The sequence below is a fragment of the Pantherophis guttatus genome, chromosome 8 (assembly GCF_059756535.1).
Source record: "Pantherophis guttatus breed Tessera chromosome 8, ASM5975653v1, whole genome shotgun sequence".
Lineage (NCBI taxonomy): Eukaryota > Metazoa > Chordata > Lepidosauria > Squamata > Colubridae > Pantherophis > Pantherophis guttatus.
This window is the reverse complement of record NC_142070.1, coordinates 9,567,823-9,590,790: the sequence shown is the minus strand read 5'-3', so window position 1 is coordinate 9,590,790 and position 22,968 is coordinate 9,567,823. Positions and strand designations below refer to the sequence as shown.

General features: G+C 37.1%; 1 protein-coding gene across 2 annotated transcripts in view; it reads right to left on the bottom strand.

Moving 5' to 3' along the window:
* The window catches only part of BMP2K (BMP2 inducible kinase), a 58,938-nt gene that overhangs the window by 18,804 nt on the left and 17,166 nt on the right, over positions 1-22,968 (bottom strand). The window contains exons 2-14 of one of the 2 annotated variants that reach the window (XM_060687006.2): positions 20,926-21,044; positions 19,772-19,877; positions 19,038-19,180; positions 14,994-15,115; positions 13,770-13,851; positions 12,327-12,459; positions 10,006-10,109; positions 8,554-8,633; positions 4,932-5,089; positions 4,392-4,561; positions 3,401-3,493; positions 2,229-2,410; positions 597-754 (exon numbers count right to left, since the gene is read on the bottom strand). In XM_060687006.2, the coding sequence (XP_060542989.2) occupies positions 597-754; positions 2,229-2,410; positions 3,401-3,493; positions 4,392-4,561; positions 4,932-5,089; positions 8,554-8,633; positions 10,006-10,109; positions 12,327-12,459; positions 13,770-13,851; positions 14,994-15,115; positions 19,038-19,180; positions 19,772-19,877; positions 20,926-21,044 (1,650 nt within the window). The remainder of the gene's footprint in view (positions 1-596; positions 755-2,228; positions 2,411-3,400; positions 3,494-4,391; positions 4,562-4,931; positions 5,090-8,553; positions 8,634-10,005; positions 10,110-12,326; positions 12,460-13,769; positions 13,852-14,993; positions 15,116-19,037; positions 19,181-19,771; positions 19,878-20,925; positions 21,045-22,968) is intronic. The other variant, XM_087874916.1, reaches the window with a different exon arrangement.

Below are 22,968 nucleotides of genomic sequence, written 5' to 3'. Positions count from 1 at the left end.
ATATAGTAAGGGGAAGCAACTTCAAGTAAACACACTGGCTTTTTGACTTGGTATTTTATTCAAATATTGTTATTTAGAACAATAAAGCAGCCTTTAACATTAAGCTACTCAAAATACATTACAAAACATTAACATAATGTACTAGGTCATTTCCCCTCTTTCAGGCACTTTCAAAAGGCATTTTCAGACCCATAGAATCTCCTCTTCCAGTGTGCAAAAGAACAAAACTGCCAAGTGAAGCAATGCACAGTGCTAACTGGTATTCTGCAGGGTTATACAAGCATTTTTATTTTTATTTTTTTTGCATTCGCATTTAACATTCAAGTAATTATTCAACATACGACCCTGACGTTTTCTGTGGTTTTTGCAAAATGTTAAAATTATTTCTATTGCACACATTTTATTTATTTTTTATTTTTGTGACAGAAAGACAAGTCACACGGCAGGTCTAGTTTTGCCCTCAAATGCTCAGAAAGAGTTCTCTCTACAACAGACTGTGTGGCCCTTGAACAAAACAGTCTCCAGCACTGTCATCTGTACCTAAAGAGCGTTTTTTACTTATTGTGAAGCGAAATAAGCCTTCAAGCGTCCCTTACTTGATCTCAGAAGGTCAAACTCCCTGTCCAACAGCTCCTCCTCTGTCAGGTTGGAGAAGTTGTCTTCTCCAAAAGGGTTCCACCCAGACATATCAGGGGGACTGCTGATGTTTTGTTTCGGATAGCTGGAAACAGACTCCATGTCAGAGGAAGATGATCTGTAGGAATTGATTGAGAAAATGACTTCAGGCACCCTTCAGGTTATTTTAATTCACATTAAATGTCATCAAACACAATGTAGAACATTAAGTACCATCTTGGAGCTTCAGTGTTGCCACACTGGAGCTGAGGCATGGGAGTGGGGGGGTTTAGATATAGCTAGGGTTTTGTAGCCAAAATAAAATACTTTCTCTTGGGAACCAAGGACATTCTCACACCTGGTCAGAGGAAGGAGGAGTGATGTCACCAGGCAACCAGACAGAGCTGTGATTGGACCATGTGACGGATTGTTTTGAGAAAGTGAAACACTTTTAATTTAATTTTAAGTAGGTGAAAACAGGCTCTGAAGGTTCCGGCAGTTTTTACCTGATCTGTGCCAATATGATACATCCAATAAAGCTATTCTTTGTGGAATACCTGCCTCGAACTTTTGCTTGCTATAGGTCTATTACTTGGGACCCTGACATGATGCAGAACAAGACCCTTTAGAATTTGAAGTATTACAAAATGTTTTATTTTAGAATAACATACCCCATTAAAATGGAGTAATGTCCTATAAATAACGTAAGAAGAAATGCAACCATAAAAGTATGCCTACATAACTTGGTTTATTTATTAAATTTGTACACCTTCCATCTCACTATCAAGCAATTCTGGGTGGATTACAATGCCATAACTATGACCTGGATGACTGAGAATCTCTGAGAATTTTTGGCATTTACAATTAAATTTTGTATATCTATGTGTTTTATTTCATGGCTGTGCACCGCCCTGAGTCCTTCGGGAGTAGGGCGGTATAGAAATTCAATAAATAATAATAATAATAATAATAATAATAATAATAATAATAATAATAATAATAATAATAATAATAATAATAAATAAGAGAATAACACAATTGAAGGATTAAAACATTGGGTATTGAAAGTTAAAAACATCAAGATTATTATTCAAGCTGATAAAAAGAACCAGTATATAGTTGGTGTGGAAGTGGGCTCTTCTACTAATCTACTAACCGCCTCCAAAATGGGATGCCCCCATTGAGGCCCCAAGCCTGTTGGCAAAGACAGGTTGTCAAGCTGTCCCAAAGATGCTTTTTCAAGAGGCAACTGGACTTTCTGGTTTTTCTTTCTGCTTTTTTAAAGAAAATCCAAGGAAGTCCAGTTGCCTCTTGAAAAAGCACCTTTGGGACAACCAGGACGTGGATGACTGAGAATCTCCATAGACAGGTTGTCAAGCTTTTCCAGAAGGCCAAGAAGATAGGAGTGGATCTCACCTCGAGGGGCAAGATATTCCAGAGGGTAGAAACCATGGCAGAAAAGCTCTTTTCCTAGACCCCGCCAACTGCAATTCCTTGGCTAACAGGATCCAGAGCTTGCCCCTTCTGCCAGATTGAGTGGGGTTGGCCAATCCCATTGGAGTGAGATGGTTCTTTAAGTATAGTTATTAAAAACATGAGTTGAGGAAGCTTGCCTGTTTGTGGAATAAGGAGCATCCAGAGCTGCACCAACATGAGCTGGAAAGGATTTAGAATGAGAGATTAAGGCTGGTGAAAACTCCTGAGGAGAGGTAAGAAATTCAGGAGAACGTTTCGGTGGTGGCAACTGATTCCCAAGGACCTGTTGCTGTAGAAGAGCTTGTTGGTACTGCTGCATCTCAAAGGAGAAGGAGAAGAATGTCAGAACTACAAAACACTACCTCATGTAAATCTTAAACAAATAATCCCAATCATACCTTGTACAGAAAATGAACATCTTAACTGAATTAACACAAAAACACAAACATCTGGAATTTATACTGGCATTAAAAAACAAACAAGCGGTTAAAATAAATTAAATGGTAGGAAATGAAACCAGTTAATTAATAGTTACATAATTAGCACAATTAAAGTATGCCTATTCATCTAGTTCCACATTATGATGAACATAAATTGATGTAGCAGCACATTCTTGGGGGTGGGGGGAAATCTTCATCAAAAACATGCAATATTGAACAAATATTGCTCTTTTTGATGGGTATTTTTCCTGTTATCAATATTTACTTCTGCTTTCCAGCAAAAAAATGCCCATTGGATTCACTTATGCCAAAAAAAACATGTTCAGTCACATGACTTACAACTGCAACAACTTACGACCATAATTCCAGATTCAATTCCGGTTTTAAGTCGAGGATGATGTCTATTTATTTTGACCAAAAAAGCCTTACAGACAATTTGTTTTTCAGGAAGTAAAGTTTTTCTTCTATAATTAAATATTATGGGAATTAAATAATATGGAAGGGATTGAAAACTGAAGATGTATCATTTTCTTCACATGTATTCACTGTTTTATAAGCCAAGGTAAAAAAAAAATGGCAGCACAGAAAAATAAGGAACCAGAAGAGAATATATATCTTTAACATGAGGCTCCGCTAAAAGCCACTAGATTTATATATTCTGAGTTTCATTTATTTACATAATACTGTTAAATTCACTCTCAACTCATTGATTTGCTATAGTGAACAAGAAATGGTTTTACAAAATGGTTTTACTTTAAGTAAAGTCTAATAAATTAGATGAAGTTAACCAGCGCAATCTAACTATTTTACAGTCCAAACTTCCCTTTCTTAGCTAGATGGGTTTTATTTGGTTTCCCAAAGTGATTTACCATAGCAGGATATGGAGGAGGGGGCTGCTGCTGATACCCAGAGCGTATCAAAAGCTGCTGTTGAACGACATGCTGCTGCATTGCTTGCTGATACTGTAATTGAAAAAGAAAACATTTGCATAAATCACAAATGCTGCTCAATCAAGTGAAATTTACCCACAAACAAAACTGTTTTTGGCAATTCGGAAAAAAATCAGGGGAAGCCACAGTGGAATTTTCTAGTAATTGCTAAAATCTTTACTGTGAACAAAACAGACTCAAGGTAAGCTACCGTGTTTCTCCGGAAATAAGACCGGGTCTTACTTTTTTTGGGGGGCCACCAAAAAAGGCACCAGGTCTTATTTTGGGGAGGGATGTCATCCACTGACTCAACTCACTTGCATACGTCGTCCCCAGCCCTTTTCGCTGTCAGAGGCCTTCAGAAACTTCTTCTGCGGCCAGCAAGGCTTTCCTGAAGGCTTCTGCAGCTCTGTTATCGGTTGCAGAGGCCTTCAGGAAAGCCTTGCAGGCAGAAGAAATGGACCGGCAAGGCAGGTGTCATGGTGTACAAGGCCTGGCTGCAACTGTCCGAAGGTAAGCAGTAGGGTAGCTCCACCCCCACCCCCCATAGCTTAATTTTTACCCGTGCACCCTGGGGTGGGCAGGGTCTTAAGTAGGGCTTATTTTGGGGTAGGGCTTATATTGGGCGTACATGTAAAAATCAAGCTAGGACTTACATTTGGGATAGGTCGTATTTTTGGGGAAACAGGGTAGTTTGGGGGGGGTTGGGGTTAGAGGGCTGTTCCTACTCTGAGTTTCACATTCTCTACGCTCCACATAAAAATGCTAGAAATAGCAAACAGGCACAACACAAATTCAGAGCATTACAAATCAACAAGCATTCTGCGAAATGGCAAGGAAGACAGATAGGTTACAAGATTTAAGTTTTAAAGAAAGTAGAAGAGGCAAAATCAAAGCGCGATTACACGTCACAGCTCAACCACAACGTTACCTGCTGCACGTATGAATCATGGAGCAATTGTTGTTGTTGCTGTTGCTGATGTAAATGATGCAGCTGCTGTAGTCTCCAGTCACCTTGCTGCAGTTGTTGCAATACTCTGTTTTGCTGTGGGGTTCCCGGCGATAATACGCTCTCGTGTCCATTTCCAACCTTTGAGGCTCCTAGAACATTTTAAAATGCACATTAATGTTTTTGCTAAGAACTCCACAATATTATTTGAAATGTAACATTATCTCCTGAAATATTAACAAGACTACATTTATTTTGGGATGAGTGAACTGTTTGCTACAAAGAAATTTTTAACTAGATGCATTGCTTTTCAAAACAATAACACGTTTTCACAACTCTGTGGTAGCAATTTCCCTCATACTGTGCTAAAATCCATTTAAGCATAGGGAAACCCCACAATTGCTTGATTCTTACACATTTACAACTGCTGGTGCCTTCTAATTCTGGAATAAAGTAACAATGATTTCTACTTGTTACCAAAAGAAGCTCCTTGCAGTTCACTGCATTAGTTTGAGAAATTACCTTTGTGTTCATTGTTAAAATCACCAGGAACTGGCACTTTTACTGGTGTGGCTGAGCTCTGAATTGTAAGTACACTAGAAGTGGCAGTGCTCGTATTGGCCTTTGGTCTCTGACGTGGTGCTATTGAGGTTTCTGTTGGTCCAATGGCATCTGTTATTCTAACAAAAGAAATTAAGAAGGAACTTTGTTATAATCTTTTTTTAGCCAATGTACAGAATAATATGGGTGGTAAAGGTGTCTAAGAATTTCACAAAGATTACTGAGCTGACAAATACAGCTCCCCAACTCACAATGTTTCTAATTTAGTTAGTCAGTTAGTTATGTATTTTATATGCCACACATCTCACAGTTATAGCAACTCTGGGTGTCTTGCAGCATAATAAAAAGATAATACAAAATAATTACAAATTAAGAAAGATTATCCCATCAGCCACCCCCTGCATAGACAGCCCCTATTGGGGCCACAGACCTCCAAGCAGAGCCAGTTTTTAAGGCTATTCCAGAAGGCCAGGAGTGTGGGGGAGTGAAATAGGTAGTTGCATCTTGTTTGAACTGCTGCAATATGCTGAGCGCAGGGTTTCCCTTAAAGACCACCCAAAAACTATAGTTGGTCCCAAGGCAGGGGTGACTTAATTCCATCTATGTGATACCTCTACGACACAAACTGCATTGGTTGCTGGTTTGCTACTGGCTACAATTCAAGGATCTATTAAGTTCTGTTTGGCTTGGGGCCTGGATACCTATGGGATCACCTTTTTCTATCTCTTTCTATCCATCTGGTAAGACCCAGCAGGATCACAGGCACCAGAGGCAACAGTACTTCAACAAAGGCCTTCTCTGTGGCCACCCTTACTTGCTGGAAGTATATTGCCCAAAGTCCAGAAGCTACAATCTTGCTGTCCTTTAAGGAACCCTTAAAAACCTGATTTTTTTCAGCAGGTCCTGGCCAAGGTGATTTGTGACCCCGCTTTTACTAATTGACTAACAGATGCATTGTAATTATCTAATTATTATGCCATTTTGCTTGTGCATTTTGACATTGTTTTCAAAGTATATTTTGTGGCACATTGCCTAGAGTTTCTGTGCTGACTGAGGCAGCTTATACATTTCAAACGAATAAAAATAAAACCAGCTTTTCCTCTTCCCAGCTATGAGACCAAGAGAGCGTGAATGGAAATAGTGTTTCTTCACCCCATAACCAGCCTATTGTGTCTCAATGCTGAGCAATAACAACAACAACATGTCACAGTTGAAAGGGTAGAATAATCCTTGTCACCAGGCCTTGTTTCACAATAAGAGCCTAGTAGTCTGGCAGTGGAAGTATAGATAATTTCATCTCTGTATCCTTTTTTTCAGCATCCTGTTATATTAATATGCATCATGTCTAGTTAAGAAGCACAGCAAGAGACAAAGAGAATTCTTTACTACTGCTTGTTTTCTTTAAAAATATACTGAATTTTTTACTCTGAACAGTTTGAAATAGAGTTTTAAAACAGGAAAATGTTCTGGCTTCTACCCCTATTCCTTATTATGCAAAAAAAAAAATCATAAAAAGCACAAGTTAGAAATATCTCTGCTTAATTTATTTAAATTATGCGATACATAAACATCTTTCATATTTTTTTCTATGCCTTCAAAATTGTGCATTGGGAGGCAGTGTGTCTGTGTGCATGTACACTTGTGTATTTAAGAGTATGTGTGTATACATATACATACATCATATATGTTTATTCTTCGCAATTATCACAAGAGGGCGCCTGTGTAACATGCTGTAATGACTCAAACTCCTGATTGTGCCACTCCGTTTACCTTCAAATGTACCCCAGTGTGTGCAAATTGAGTTTCTACAATAATAAACCATTGCAGGGGGAAAAAAGCAAAATCAGATTATTAACAATGGAAACCATTCAAGAGCAAATATTTGATTTTATAAATATACCGGATTATTCTCTTTAAATGGACAATCCTTGTCTCAAGTACCCTTTCTCTTACATATATGCAAGAGAACAAAGAGTGAAAGGCAGAGGAAAATATGGGAGCTCCAAGATGCCTGGAGCAATACTGTGTTGGTAGATGAGGAGAGAACATGTCTGGACACAGGGATGCCCTTAAATATAAGCCTGCTACTCGGCGACGTTAAGAGTGGTGAAGTAGAATTTATTTTCTTCCCCTATTGCATCTGCAGAATGTTTGCTGGCTGAAATCATGTCTTCCTACTTTAGTGAGTAGCAGTTTTATAAGTAAAATCACTTATATTCACTCTGAGTTGGAAGCTTAGCAGCCAAAAGTTCATCTAATTTGGTAATATTATCTGGAAAGTTCTAAAACCAGTGGAACTCACAAAAAAGGGATAGGGTTCCTTGCGGTTTTAGTTCTCCCGTTTGTAGATTTGATATCTACCCTGATATCTCCTGCCAGGTTAAACAGCCAAAATCCAAGGAACTGTCAATGTCTCTCTGTGAGACAGGTGAATTCCAGCAGTCTTAACAAGAGGTTGATCCATCCCCCTCTTAAGAGATCTGCTCTAAATACACTAATGTTGGACATGCTAATGGATATAAATATTTCATCCAATTTCCAACTTTCACATTGAAGAGAAAGTGGTGCAGCAACCTATTTGACCACTGCGGTGAGATTACTATATGCTCTAAAGTGGAAAGATTCAACACCACCCACAATGGAGGAATGATTGTGAAGAGGATGGACTTGCAGAAAAGGCTAAGTTGACTTCCTTGACTACAGAAAAAAAACCAATATCTACATTTATGGCTGTCTGACAATCCCCTTTGTAGACTTTTTGTATGACACAGAAAAAAATGCAAATGATTTGTGATTTCGACGATTAGGAAAAAATCGATAAAAAGTGAGCTTTTCTTTTTTTGTAAGCACAAAGTAAGAGATGGCTTTGTAATCATATCTGGAAAGAAAATTGGAAGCTTTTTTCCTCCCTTTATATTAAGTTTTTGTTGATTTTAATCTGCTCTTTAAAAAACTTTTCATATAATTAATGTTAAAAAAGAAAGAAAGTGGAGCAACAAAAACATTCTGGAAGACGCTTATGATCCAGAACTATCACAAGTGTAGATTCAAGCCAAGATGGAGGGAGCATGGCCACCCTCATTTTAGTGGACCTTTTGGCAACCTTTGGTACTGTTAGCTTCAGGACCACCCACAAGGATTGAAAGCACTGCACAATAACAACACGGTTCCTGAGTGGGCAGGTTCTGTCCATCAACTGTTGTAGAGGAGAGGGGGTCAATTCATCATGGGGGATTCTAGGCTTCAGCTTTCCCTTCATTCCCTTTAAAATCTGCATGAAGCCAGTGGGAAATGGGAACTGCTCTGGAAGGATTATATGTGGAGAAACCAGCTTGGATTCAACCCAAGCAAGAGCAAGGGGCTATTCATTCAGCAGCTGGCTGACCATAGTGTTGTACCAATTCTGATTCTCAATAGAACTATGTTCTACATGGAACTAGGAGCTTTCCTGGACTCACAGCAGTGCCAGGGGAAATTGTGTTCAGGAGGGAGCATCTGTGACCACAGGACAAAGCTTTGCATAATGAAGTTTAATACTATGCCAAAAAGTGCACTGAATTATTAATAAAAATATTGCACTTACCTAGCTTTTATTTGGCTTTTCTTAGCAGCAGCCTCACTAGCTGTCAAGGGCTCAGGAAGAGTTGAAGGGAGAGGAGAATTCTTGGGGAAATAAACGAGCGCATGTTATTAATAGCTTTATTTTGGAAATAAAGATAGTAATAGAAAAGTGTTATATCATACCAACTTGAACATAATCACATTGCATACCAACAATAAACAAAGAAACCCATATATGGTATTATCTGGGGCTGCAGCCTCCTTGTGAGGTTTCAGAAGGTCTCCGAAACCTTCTATAAAGCAGGGGTGTCAAAGTCATGGTCTCACATCGTCACATGACATATAGTGACTTTTTTCCCCCTTTGCTAAACCGGGGGTGGACATGGCCAGCGTGTGATGCCTCCAGGCCGTGGGCTTGACACCTCTGTTCTAAAGTATCACAGGAACAGTATGTGCTATTTAAAGAATGACATAAAAGCAGATTTGGTGTGGCTGTCAGCTGCCTCACATAAGGAGAGGCCAGATACCCTCGTCAATAGTGGAAAGATGGTGAAAGTCACCTGAGAGCAGCAAGGGGTGGGCTTCAAAAATTTTAGCAAGGGGTTCTCTGCCCGGTTGCTAGGTGGGCGTGGCGTTGTCGGCCTCCAGCACCACGGCAGGGGGGCGTTTTTGCCCTCCCCAGGCTCCAGAGGCTTTTCTCGAGCCTCCGGGAAGGCAAAAACAGCCTCCCCAGGCTCCGGAGGCCCTCTGAAGGCCAGAAACGGGCCCGAACTTCCAGTAGGCCCGTTTTTCACCCTCCCCACGCCTCCGCGCACGCCCTGCACTTACCTGCATCCAAAACGGCCCGCTTGGGGACTCCTGGGAGGGGTGGGGTGGGACGGGCCAGCCAGGAGTGGGATTTGGGGGTTCTCCGAACTGCACAGAATCCTAGCTAGAGGTTCTCCCAAACCCCTGCGAACCCACAGCAGCCCATCCCTGCTTGCAGAGTGCAGAGCAACGGAGGTGGCTTTATAATGGTGGCTTTATGATCACACTGCTTAGTGAAGGAAATTCCAGACCCAATTACCATTGTAATTCAAAGACCACCTGTACAGTTGTATTCTGCATTTTTAACTTTGTTTTTGTTGTTAAGAAACAAGGTCAGGTGAATAGCTCTTAACTTGGTCAATTATTTAATGACACAAGCATATCTTGGAAATGAGGCCATGATGATGTATAATGCACTATATCAAGTGCATTAAAAATGCATATCATGTTTCCTATGATCAATACAAGCATACATTATCTTATTCAGTAACTTTTAAAAATAAACTCTTCCTTTGTCAATACTACATTTGTTAAAAGATATGGGGTTTTTTTCAACAGAGGAAGATGAATTAATTTTTTTTTAAAAGTAAACCTGATTACCAGTCCTACTTATTATTCTGAACAAGAATTACTGTGTCAAAGAAAGCACAAATACAGATCTACTTACATTCATGTTTAAAATTGGGCAATCCTTTTTGGCGAGTTTAAAGGCAAAATAAGCTACTTGAAAGATATCAGGTCTTCGCTCTTGATCTGGTTCAAGCATGTATCCTGTTGAGTACAGCAAATTAAATTATTAACATAAAAGTGAGAAGTCGTTAAGGCAACCAAGTTTATTAAGAATAAATTGAGTTTATAGTTACCTCTGAGTTCTAATTACATTATTTTCTACAGATTAAGGAAGTACTATAGCCAGGTATGGATGTTAAGAGAATAGAGTGACTGGATTGATTCCTCTTAATTGTCGTTACATTATTTTATGTAATATTCTTACATCCATCCATAAGCCACACTGTGAACTTTGTACCAGTTTTATCTAACAACAAAACTACAGGGTTTTTTTCTTTTTAAATTAGATTTGGCTAATTTCATGCCTCCATAACTTAACAGCTAAATTATTCTAAACTGCTTCAAAAATTTATCTTAATCACCATTTTGCACCTCTGTAAATTATCTTTCATGCCTAATTTATGGTACCAATTTTAACTTTCCACACCCTTAAACTATCAAGGTTAGGTATTCTTGAATGCCCTACCTCTCTCGTATTGTATCATTCTCAAGCAAGTAAAACACCACATCAATTCTACCTAGAAAATCATCACAATGTATATTTCATGACTGCATGACAATGAAGCAATTTTCCCTGAGATTCTTTACTTCTTAACTCTATTATTTTTTAGATTCCGAAAAGAGTCTCATCTGTACTGGTCAGGATTAAGCTACAGACAATCAAAAATTTTAGTATCATTCCCTGTATAAACACTCTAGAGGGTGAATGTATTTTTAGTTTGAAAGCAAAGTGAGCCTACACAAAAATGAACTATCACTTTTCATATATCTGTATTTTTTTCAGTTTATAAATTAATGGAATTTTTTTAAAAAGAAAAGTGGTTTGAACTTTCTAAATTTATTTTATGGGTGGATTTTACAAATCTGTAAAAAAAAATATTCTATTTATATTTGCAACAATAACTTTCCCTAGAAAAGGAGGGGGAAGAGAAAACAAGGTATTAATAGAAAAGAAGTCTGATTATACACAAATAGCCATTGAAATATAAGTATAAATTAGAATGCTCATGTAAAGATAAGAATGAAGGGGGTGAAGAAGGAAGTTGGGAAACAAAATATGATATAACAAGACCTGTTAGCTTTGAATAATATAAATAATATATATATATAAATAATAAATAAAATAATATATAAATAAAAGCACATCTTAAGTTTAGCACCCTCTCTACAGAAATGCTGAAGAAGAAAGGAAATTGGATACTTTTCCTATTCTGTTTTCCAGAACTATCAGCTTCACTACAACTACAACTAATATGTAGTATTCAGATTTCCTTCGCTTTTGTCAATTTTGTTACGCTGCACCTGATTCTACGGTTGTTGAAATTCTTTTTTTCTTATTAATCTACACCCCATAATGACAAAGTGAAAACAGAATTTTAGAAGTGTCCGTAAATTTATTAAAAAATAAAAAACTAATATAATATAAAGACCATAAAGTAGCAACAGTGTTGTTTTGTATGGAAAACACTGCGTTTCTTGCCTAGGAATATTTTTTTATATTTTGCTTTTTTCTCAGAAACCAAGGGAATAAATAAAAGCAGTTTTAAGGAAATTTTTCACCCTTCAAAGCTTTTTGGAGGGAAACAAACAATCTAAAAGGATTATCTATACCACAGGTGTCAAATTCACAGTATCACGTAACATTGCCATCTTGTGACATATTGTGACGTTTTTCCCCTTTGCAGAGCTAGGGTGGTCGTGGCCTGTGCATGACGCATCCAGGTCGTGGGCCGCCAGTTTAACACTCCTGATATATACAGTGATGCTAATCTGTATTTAAATGAATATTCCAATATATACCTGAATTGCGTCCCAGAACATTGGAATTTTTATTTTTATATAAAAATGTTTTTATATAAATATAAAGTAGTTAATAATAAAGAGAGGGAAAGAGCAAGTCTTGATTTTTTTAAAAAAAATTGTGTATCCATTGTAATCAAAAAAAAAGATTATGTATTTTTTATGAAAAAAACTCATAAAATATACATAAAACTCATTTTCCAAAATATTATTCCAATTCATAAATAATATTTACTTCAATATTTTATAATATTACAATGTACATTATTTCTTTGGCTACATTGGAAGTCTGCGTAATGAAATATGCAATAACCAAAGAAATCAGTTTTGGTTATGCCTACATGTAGCAATTTAGTTTCACATAGAAAGTTTAGTTGGTAAAATGTACCAGTTACTTACTTATCAAACAATGCATACTGTGAGAATAACGCGAATTGTCTGGGATGGTAAAGCTTCCATCACAAATAGCAACCTGACTCTCACCAAAGGGAAGTGTGAAAAAGCAAAGTTTATACAGCAAGCAGCCAAGGGCCTGTTTAAAAAAGCACATCATTATAGTAGTAACTGAACTATAAAAACAGCAGACTATTTCAAAAGTTGCAATAAGTTTTGTTATCACAATTTCATATTGTTTGAACAATTGCTATCATGTTTCTCCAAAAAGAAGGCTGGGTCTTATTTTCTTCTGACCCCAGAAAAAATGGCTAGGCCTTCTTTTTGGAGTGTTCTAATTATTGACTCACCTCGCGGAGGTGCACCGGCAGCCCTGCCCAGCAGGAGCCCGCTGCCGGCCCAATTCTTCTGCGGCCGCTTGCCACCACTCGCACGCATTGCCCCAGGCTCCATTTTGCCTTCAGATGCCTGCCGGAAGGCATCTATAGCCGATAATAGAACTCCAGACCAATCCAGAGCTCTGTTATCGGCTGCAGATAACAGATGTTGGCAGACATCTGAAGGCAAAACGGAGGCCAGGACGATGCGTGCGAGTGGCGGCAAGCAGCCGCAGAAGAAGGCAAGGCAGGTGTCGCGGTGTGTGAGGCCTGGTAAATAGGGTAGGTTCATCCTCCCATCCCCACCCTAGCTTATTTTTTACCTGTGTGCCTCGTCCCACACCATGTGCCCTGGGGTGGGCAGGGTCTTAGTTAGGGCTAATTTTGTAGGTGGAGCTTAATTTGATCGCATGCACTCAAAAACGTAATAGGGCTTCTTTTCAAGATAGGTCGTCTTTTGAGAAACATGGTAGATATAATAAATCTGTTAAAACATGTTGTGTTACTTAGATCATTTATAAAATGATTTAGCAGCAACTTTTCCTAAACTATAATTCTGTCACATTTGCTCATTTAACAAATATTTTTCTTGATTTTTTTGTTGCTTGTGGCATTATGACAATTTATTCCGATGGTTGTTTATTTCACCTCCACATCTTCAAAATGTAGTTGTCCTAGTAAAAGTGCTTTTGTGGTAAATAATTTCAAAATGTAATGGATTAAATCCAATCGATTGTTTCTATAAATTTAGTCACTAGAACAAAAAAACCCCAAAATAAACATGATTCTTTTTAAATTATGTTCTACGCTGAATTTGGCAGATTAAAAATGTCACCCATTTCATTTTTATAAATTGTATAGATAGATAAATTGTATAAATAAAAATGTCATCCATTTCATTTTTATAAATTTTTATAAATTGTATAGAGTTGGATTCAGACACTTACGCAGCAGACTCACAGAAATTAAGAAACATTACAATAAACCTGAGTCTTGCTACTTCTGGATTCCTCTGATATACTGATTTGGTCAACACTTTTCTTATTAATTCTTGCAAAACATTTTATCTTACCCAGATATCTGCCTTGGTTGTAATTGTTTTCCCTCCATAAAGATTGATCATTTCAGGAGCTCTATATGACAATGTGGTATACCTTAAAGCAAATAATTTAGAATAAAAGTTAATCAAACACAAATATGACTTCTGTGACCTGTTTTACAAACCCAAACTATACAGCTATTGCACTAATAAAAGTACTTTAGGGTGGGGTATTATTATTATTTTTTAATGGCACTCTTTGATACCACATTTTTCTCAGGATGGTTGATAAAGAAATCAGACTTGGATATGTACATAAAATGTCTTGATTACTGATGATTTTGCTTAGCTTTTTGCAATTTAGGGATGCACACAATAGCAAAGAGCAAAGGCACTCCACATCAATAGCAGAAGGAAAAAGATACCAAAGGTCAGCTGGGGGCAGCAGGAGTGGGAGAGGGATGTCACAGAATGCAGAGTGGCCAAAGGGATAGAGATGGAAGAGAGAGGGGGGGGGGAGAGTTGAAGTGCATGCTGGAATTGTAAATGCAGACAGGCAGCTAAGCACCTGAATTTTGATCATGTGACTACCAGGAGCTGAGTGCTACAGTGGCTGTAACTTTGAAAAACACAACTACAGGTGCTTCTTGACTTACAACAGTTCATTTACTGACTGTTCAAAGGTACAACGGCACTGAAAAAAGTGACTTATGACCATTTTTCACAGTTACAACTTTTGCAGCATCCCCATGATTATGTGATCAAAATTCAACGTTTGGCAATTGGTTTATATTTATGACAGTTGCAGTATCCCAGGGTCATGTTCTGACAAGCAAAGTCAAGGGGGAAGCCAGATTCCCTTAACAACCATGTTACTACCTTATCAACTGCAGTGATTCACTTAATAACTATGGCAAGAAATGTAGTAAAATGGGGCAAAACCCATTTAACAAATTCTCACTTAACGACATAAATGTTGGGCTCAATTGTGGTCATAAATTGAGAACTATCTGTATTTGTTTAGCACCACTATAACTTCAAATGGCCATTGAATGAATGGTCATTAAATGAGGACTACCTATAACAGATTTCTAAATGTAGAAATTCATCCAATTAAAGAACCAAGCCTTTGGACACATTATTTCTTTTTAAAACATTGTGACTTTAAAGCAGGCACTGAGATTTCCAAATATTTTAAAAATGTATTTTGTTATTGTTAGGATGCAGAAAACTACTGCCTTAAGATGTGCAACTTACTTTTTAATTTCTTCTTCAACTCCACTGACTCCATCTTTCTGAGGGTTAAGGAATTTATTAGTGGCACTGCCGAAGTCACAAAGCACATAGTTTCCACTGTCATTCAATAAAAGGTTTTCAACCTAAAAGAAAACAAAAATCAATTTACAACAAATTCACACGCAAACACAGAATATAGTTCTAATAATTTTCAAGCACTTTCACTTAGCTGTTTGAGTTATAACGAAGAACTAAATGTTATGTTTATTTTAATTCCCCCAAGTAAAGATTTATATACTGTATTATGACATGCAATGCACTTCACACCTCAAGAGTAAAGCTCCATATGATTAAGAGTTAACAAGCGGCTTGCAATCAGCTTGCCAAACATTCTGCCCCCAAAAGAAATAAAGAAGGCTGGCTATATCAGGAGGAAGAACTCTCCAGAAGAAGCCCCTATTGAATGCGCTCTTCCTGGAAGCATGGTTGCCCTCTACCCTACATTCCCTTAGAATGCTATCCTTTCTCAGCACCTTTCTCAGAGCCTTCAGTGATTCAGCTGATATCATTATTATCCTGATTTATTTAAATTATTGTACTGTTGAACTACTGAGATGCATGCTACCCACAGTCAATCTGATTTGAGCAGTTTATAAAGTTTGTAAATAAATGGAGGGAGATACAGTGGTAGATACAAACTTAAAATAACTAGGAATGTCCTGACTACAAGAACTATTAACCAGTGGAATAGTCTGTCTTCTGAAGTCATGGATGCCCCATTATTGAAGGTTTCCAAGCAATGTTGGACAGTGCAAGATGACATAAGGATTCCTGCTGTGGGCAGAGAGGACTCGATTAGAGGACCTCCAAGGTCCATTCCAAACTGTATTATTCTATGAAATAAAATAAATATTGAATAACAATTTCCACAAACCACAGCCAGCCTGAGGCTGTGCTTTAAAAAGTACAAGTTGGTTTACTTCTGTTATTTATTAATCTGTTTGAACACAGATTAATATCTCTGTCCCTATATATAAACTCTTCACTGTCCGCTGCCTTACTAAATATAGTACATACTGTACTAAAGATAGTACTTTTATACTTATCAAAGACAGTGCAACCAACGCTATTATCTAAGTTTAGCTGCCCAAATAGTATGTCCTACATTTGCATGTTTTAAATGCACTGAGATCTACTCAAGAACATAAAAGAGAATTAAGAGCAGAGTGTAATGCCAAAAAAATAAAATTTTAGCAAATCAAAATAACTTAAGTCTTTTGTTTTCAAATGATCTCAAACTCAAAAACTGCAGAAGAGCCAGCCAAACTAAACCAAATCAGCAGAGATTTTGAGATTAAAGTTTATGGTATTGATTATTTGCAAAGATTATAAGTACATGTGTACATCTGTGTATGTTCTTTAATACTTTTGATTGTGGGACTTTCCAAGTAACTTTGAAACTGTTTACAAGATTGTTATATAGAATTTGAGTAGATTTCACAGTGTTGTTCCAGTTTACAGAAGACTAAATTGTAAGTTTAAGTTACAAGGAAGCATTTTTACATCAGCATCTGATAGGGTTGGTGCTGAATGCAATTCATATGTGTGTGGAGAGGATACTTGATACTACCACAGTACATAAAGAAGAATTTACTAACAATAATAGATCTTGAAATAGGCTGCCCCAGAAAGCGGTAAATTTCAGTGGGAAAAAAGGGAAATATGCCTTAGGTTTTATAATATATTCTTGCTGGATTAGATGACCTCTACAGTCCCTTCCAACCTTAACATTTTATAATTCTATGAACATTTTAAGCATGAAGTAAAGCTTTCTGGAGATCTCTGGCAAGAACTATTCATCTTTTCTATAGAAACCTAATAAGTGAAATGGAAGGGCATAAAATATGATAAGCAAAGGAAGCAAAACTGGCTAAAACTGCTTTTCACAGAGTTTTTACAACTAAGAGAATGAAGAATGTGTTGGTGAACAAAAGGAAGGCACTCTATTAGCCTTGGATTATTTAACTATTTATTGATGTACCAATTTGGTTGATTATATGTCTAATATTTTATATTTAGATTGTACTGTATTGGATTGTATATCCTGCTTATAGAGTCATGTGACTAAAATGCACTTGAATCTCAGTGGCAAATAAATGCTATAATAAAGAGTGATGGGAGAAAGATTCTGTCTAAGTCAGTTACAATCTGTGTCCTCATGTTACCAACCTCAGAAGGATGGAAGATTGAGTCAACCTTGAGCCAGTCATGATCAAACTCCTGGCAATGGGCAGAGTTAGCTGCAATACTGCGCTTTAATCACTGTGTCACCAGGACTCCCTAATTTTAAACTAGTAGGCGTTTCTAACTATTTCTAAGGACAACTTATGTGTTTAAGAGTACAACTTATGTAAACCACCACCTCCATGTTATCTGATTAGGAATTATGCCTTTTCTATATCAAACACCTGAGAACTTCCTAGATTGTCTAGGAAGTCTAGCAGGACTACCAGATTCCTTAACAGCTTTGTTCCCTATGCAATCCGTCTGGTAAACTTGCAAGATTCATTTTTCTCGCCATGTACATTCATACATCTGAACTAGACGGTGTTGTTTCTCTGTGTCATATAATATATGTGGGTATGTGCATAATTTTGTATTTATTTATTTAGTCATGTTTATGCAGTGTACATTGGAGGTGGTGACCCTTTCAGCGCTGTATGCAACAAAATTTCATTTTAATGTATGCCGATTAGTGTACATTCAAAGTTATTCTAAGTCTATTGTCAAGTCCTGTGATAGGGTAAAGTAATGTAGATATTATTAAAAAGTAGCTTCCTCTGTGATTAGTAGAATCCTGTTCAGGAAAAATCAAGACTGCTAAAAATGTGCTAGGTTGCCAGAATCATTTATGTCTCTAAAAAATACTGGACCATTTTCTAGAGACACAAACTGGAAAAAACAGTATTCCTGTTTCTTCAAAGGGAGAACTATCTGGACTGGAACACAATAAGGATCAATCTCCCAGATCAGAAATTATCCAGCTTCTTGTCAACATATGGCTTTACCTTACTGCCTTTAGTTTATTCCATTACTTAATAAGACAATCCTTCAATACCATCTATCCTCGCTCAGTTGATACAAGCTGAAAGCCAAAACTATCATCGGCATACTAGGATACATTACTCCAAATTCCCAGAACTTGACATGCTTAAAATATAAATTATAGCTATTTCAGAAGCCAGCAATTTCTCTGAATACTATTGTTTAACAGTAACCCCGCAAATACAATCATACCCAATTTATTATTAATTTGGCCTCTAATCTATTAAACTACTGAAGAAAGAAATCAGGGTTGAGATTAAAGTTTACTGTCAGTTAAAAAAACAGTAAAGTCTTATCCCATAAGTAATCCATTAGAGTAAACCCAAAATTTTCAAGCATTTTACACAAAAAGAATATACCTGAAACAAGTGTTAAATAGTGGTTATAATATTTCCACAAGACTTTCCTAATTAATAATATCATTACTACCAGTTTCAAAACAGCATTTCAAACTATTCTTTCTGTTAGCAAGACAGCAATTTTTTTCAATATATTTGGCCATCATTTTCCACCTCCATTCAATTGAACTTCCAGCTCAACTTAAGAAGCCAAGATGAAAAAGAATTAATTATTCAGATAATTTCTTAGATCTCATCCAGCAAGTTGAGCGTATTCTCAAATCAAAGCAACCAAAATTGATGTAATAACAACAGGGTTTTTTAAGGCACCATCTATCTAAACTCGATTAAGACTTTGAATTTAGGAAGAAGACATGGACATAAGCAACCTAATAGATAAATTGCATGAGAGCAAATATACTGAGACTTTGATTGTTTGAAACATTTATATAGTCACCCATTTTATACAAGAATTAAAATATTAATAGTAAAAGCTAAAAAAAAACATATTAAATAATGCCATAAACAGTTTAAGGCAAAGATAATGAATAAACAAACTACGCCATACAATTATTCATTCATAGACAGGAACAGCATGGATTTCGGTCACAATTTTTCTCACCTTCAAATCTCTATGAACAATGGGAGTTTTGCATTGGTGCAACCTAGCAACAGCTTCACAGGCATCACAAAAAATTCTTAGCACTTCTGATTCAGTAAAGCCCGTTTGTAATCTCTTGTTCATCTGATTCACTATTTGCCCCGCTACAAAGAAGGAATAAAAAATAATGCTATATAGGAGATTAGATTCAATTCTGTAAGATTGGAAACATTAAATATTCAAAACCCCGAAACACTTAACACAATGATGCTTTTCAAAGTAAGAGTTTAGATTTCATCTATTATTTATTAGAGATAAATACTAAGAATACAATTAACATAAGCATTTCACAATAACTAATTGAATCAAAACATTTTTTATTTAATTTTAAATGACAAATTAGTCTGATCAAAATAAGTCTCAGTTTAGGGATAATAAACTGCAGTCCAAGCACAAATAACTAAATTAATTGCACCGCATTGGAGAAAGAATCTTCTGCAGATCAACCTAAAACACTGATTCTATATGAAATGTGCTCTGAATATTTCATATAGCCCTAACATACGAGTGATCATTGTCATTTTTGGACCGCTTTTGCTTTCTAATAAGAAGCAACAAAATGGAGGCAAGTAATGTTAGCTGTGGATAATCTATTTCACCTTGCAGTAACTATCTCCAAAGCTGCTGTAATTTCATCCAAAACACTGCATGCTAGCCAACTATTTTTGTTATTAAGATGACAAAAATGTACCTACCACGACAATATTCCATTAAGATAAGCACTTCCCACACATTATCACTAACAGAATTGACAGCACAATCCAAATACCCTACAATGTTCTTGTGCCCAGACAGTTCTTTCTGTAAAAAGAGAAACATTCTTAGGTATAAAGGAAAAAAAGAATATGCTAACTTTTAAGATCAAAAACAAAATTCTATTACAAACTATCATTCAATGCAAACTATTAATCATCAGTTAATTATTTTATAATGTATTAGACATTTTATAAGTATGTTTCCTATTATCATCTTGAATGCAGAATCTCACCAATGTGATATCTGAAATAGTTTAATCTCTTCTAAATAAACCTATGAAACTCTCTTTGTGTTATCTATTAGTTTAGAATCATTAAATTATTTAAAGCAGGGGTGTCAAACTGGATTTCTTCGAGGGCCAGAGCAGCATTGTAGTTCTCCATGGACCGGCCGGAGGGGGGTTGGGATGGGCAGACGGGACAGATGCCTCCTGCAGCACCCTGTTGGCCAAAACCAGAGACACCCCCCGCACCCCATTTTGGCCAGCAAAGTGCTACATGCAGCCTCCCCTGCACCCCATTTTGGCTGCCAGAGGCAGCGCGAGTTGGTCCTTTGCTATTTCCAGGCTGGCCCTGCAGGCCAGATTTAAGCACCCCTGACTTAAAGCTTATCTAACATGATCTAGCAATTCAACAAAACATGAATTTGAGGTTTTATATAGAAAGCCAGGTTAAAGGGGAAACAAGTTGCATAAATATTGAAGCTCTTATACAAATTAAACAGTATTTCCTTTATTCTTTCTGAAAGTGATCTAATAATTAGGAATGTGCAGCCTTTCAAAATTGACTCCAGAAAGTTGTTTTAAAAGTATATTCAAGCACAGAGTACCTATCTCCAACTCTACAAATGCAAATTGTCCAACCCTCTTAGACAAAATTAACTGTTGAAATAAAATGTGGAATGCTACAACCCACCAATAAACTATTTTTACAATACATTTCCATAATTTAACCACAGTAGTTTCCTCATATCAAAAAACCACATTTAAGCACAATGAAAATAAATTCAAACGTTAGATCACAAACTTAATGCATCATTTCTAAACTATACACATATATACTGTATGTACAACACAAAACTTATATTAACTTACCATTATTGTTATTTCCCTTTTGCAGATATTGAGGTCAGGCACATTATTTACATACATTCTTTTCAATGCACATCGAACTCCACCATGAGTACGCACAAGAAGTACCGTGGAAAAGCCACCTACAAGAACAACAGTGCTATGAATAAATTCATCTTTTTAATTTAAGAAATTAAAGTTTATTTCTTAAAAGATAATTCAAATGATTACTAATATTCTTGTATACTTCCATTTAATAAAACTATGTGAAAATCTGCAAAAAGAATTATGCAGTATAGGACAAATGCCTATTGTTTTCACATTTCAGAAATTCATTTATTTAGAAAGAAAGAATTAGGTTAAAGCAGTCTGTTGAATCCAAACTTCGAAAGCCAACATATGAAATAATCAGAGAAGGAAATTTTATTCAAAAAGTAACTATTACTGTAAACTCTGTAACTTCATAGAAACTTCTGCAAACATCCTATGAAATGTCAGAACTTTGCTTCACAGAATGGTTTATACGGGGCAAAGAGTTTTAGAAACATTTTATGATGCAGCTGAAGTTAATACAAACTAGAAAAACAAATTTCATATGAAATCCTGATATAGCATATTCAACTACTTTAAGTTTCACATTTTTGTTCTACAATATAGCTTTTATACAATTACCAGTTTTAAATATTTATCTGGTTCAATATTGCCTTGTAAACCATCTTTTAAATACTTCATCCAGTTTTCTCACCATCAAAAGCAAACCCTTTCTGAATATATCCTGAATGTTTTCTTAACTGTAAATCATCCATAGTCACTTAGGTGAGATAGGCTGTGTAGAAATGGGATGGGTGGATGGATGGATGGAGTTCCAGAGGTACCACATCACTTATAAGATGAGCAACTTGTCATGGCTAAGTGACTGTTTGACATTATGTGATTCTGAACAAAAGAACTTGGTGCCCAAAGTTACGGCCATTACAGTCTCCCCACTATCACATGATCAAAATTTGGGCACTTTGCAGTCCACTCACACTTATGATTCCAGGGGTGATGCCACTCCCCCTCATTCTGGGGGTCCTCCTGGACTCATGGCTATCCTTAGAAGATCATCTGATGGCCGTGACCAGGAGGGCCTTTGCACAGGTACGTCTTGTGTGCCAGTTGCGCCCTTTCCTAGACCAGGATGCCCTTGCCACGGTCACTCATGCCCTTGTCACGTCTCGGCTAGACTACTGCAATGCCCTCTACATGGGGCTGCCCTTAAGATGCACCCGGAGACTACAGTTAGTACAGAATGCGGCCGCGCGGGTTGTTACGGGGGCTTCTTGATACTCCCGTGTGACACCTCTCCTGCGCGAGCTGCACTGGCTGCCTGTGGCTCTCCGGTTTCATTTTAAGGTGCTGGTGCTAACCTATAAAGCCGTACATGGCTTAGGCCCGGGGTATCTGCAGGATCATCTCCTGCCTTCCTCCCACCGTCCAGTGCGCTCTCACAGAGCGGGCCTCCTCAGGGTGCCATCAGCCAGACAGTGTCAGCTGGCGGCCCCCAGGGGGAGGGCTTTCTCTGTTGGAGCGCTGACCCTCTGGAATGAGCTGCCCACCGGCCTCAGGATAGCCCCGGACCTCCTCTCCTTCCGCCGTGAATTAAAGACATGACTTTTTCACCATATGGCCTGAATCCGTAGGGGGATTCTAAATATTTCATAATTTTAATTTGATTTTAATTAATTTTAAATTGATTTTAACTGTTTATGTAATTCTCTGTCATTTTTGTAAGCCGCCCTGAGTCCTACAGGAGAAGGGCGGCATATAAATTACATAAATAAATAAATAAATAAATAAATAAATAAATAAATAAATAAATAAATAAATAAATAAATAAATAAATAAATAAATAGACAGACAGACAGACAGACAGACAGACAAACAAACAAACAAACAAACAAACAAACAAATAAATAAAATTTGCCAATCAAACCCCAATCTATGCCCTTTTGGCTCCTTGCGCTCCAGGCCCCAACATCCTATCTGACTTTTATCGCCTTCTTGCTCCCACTACTGACCAAGCAT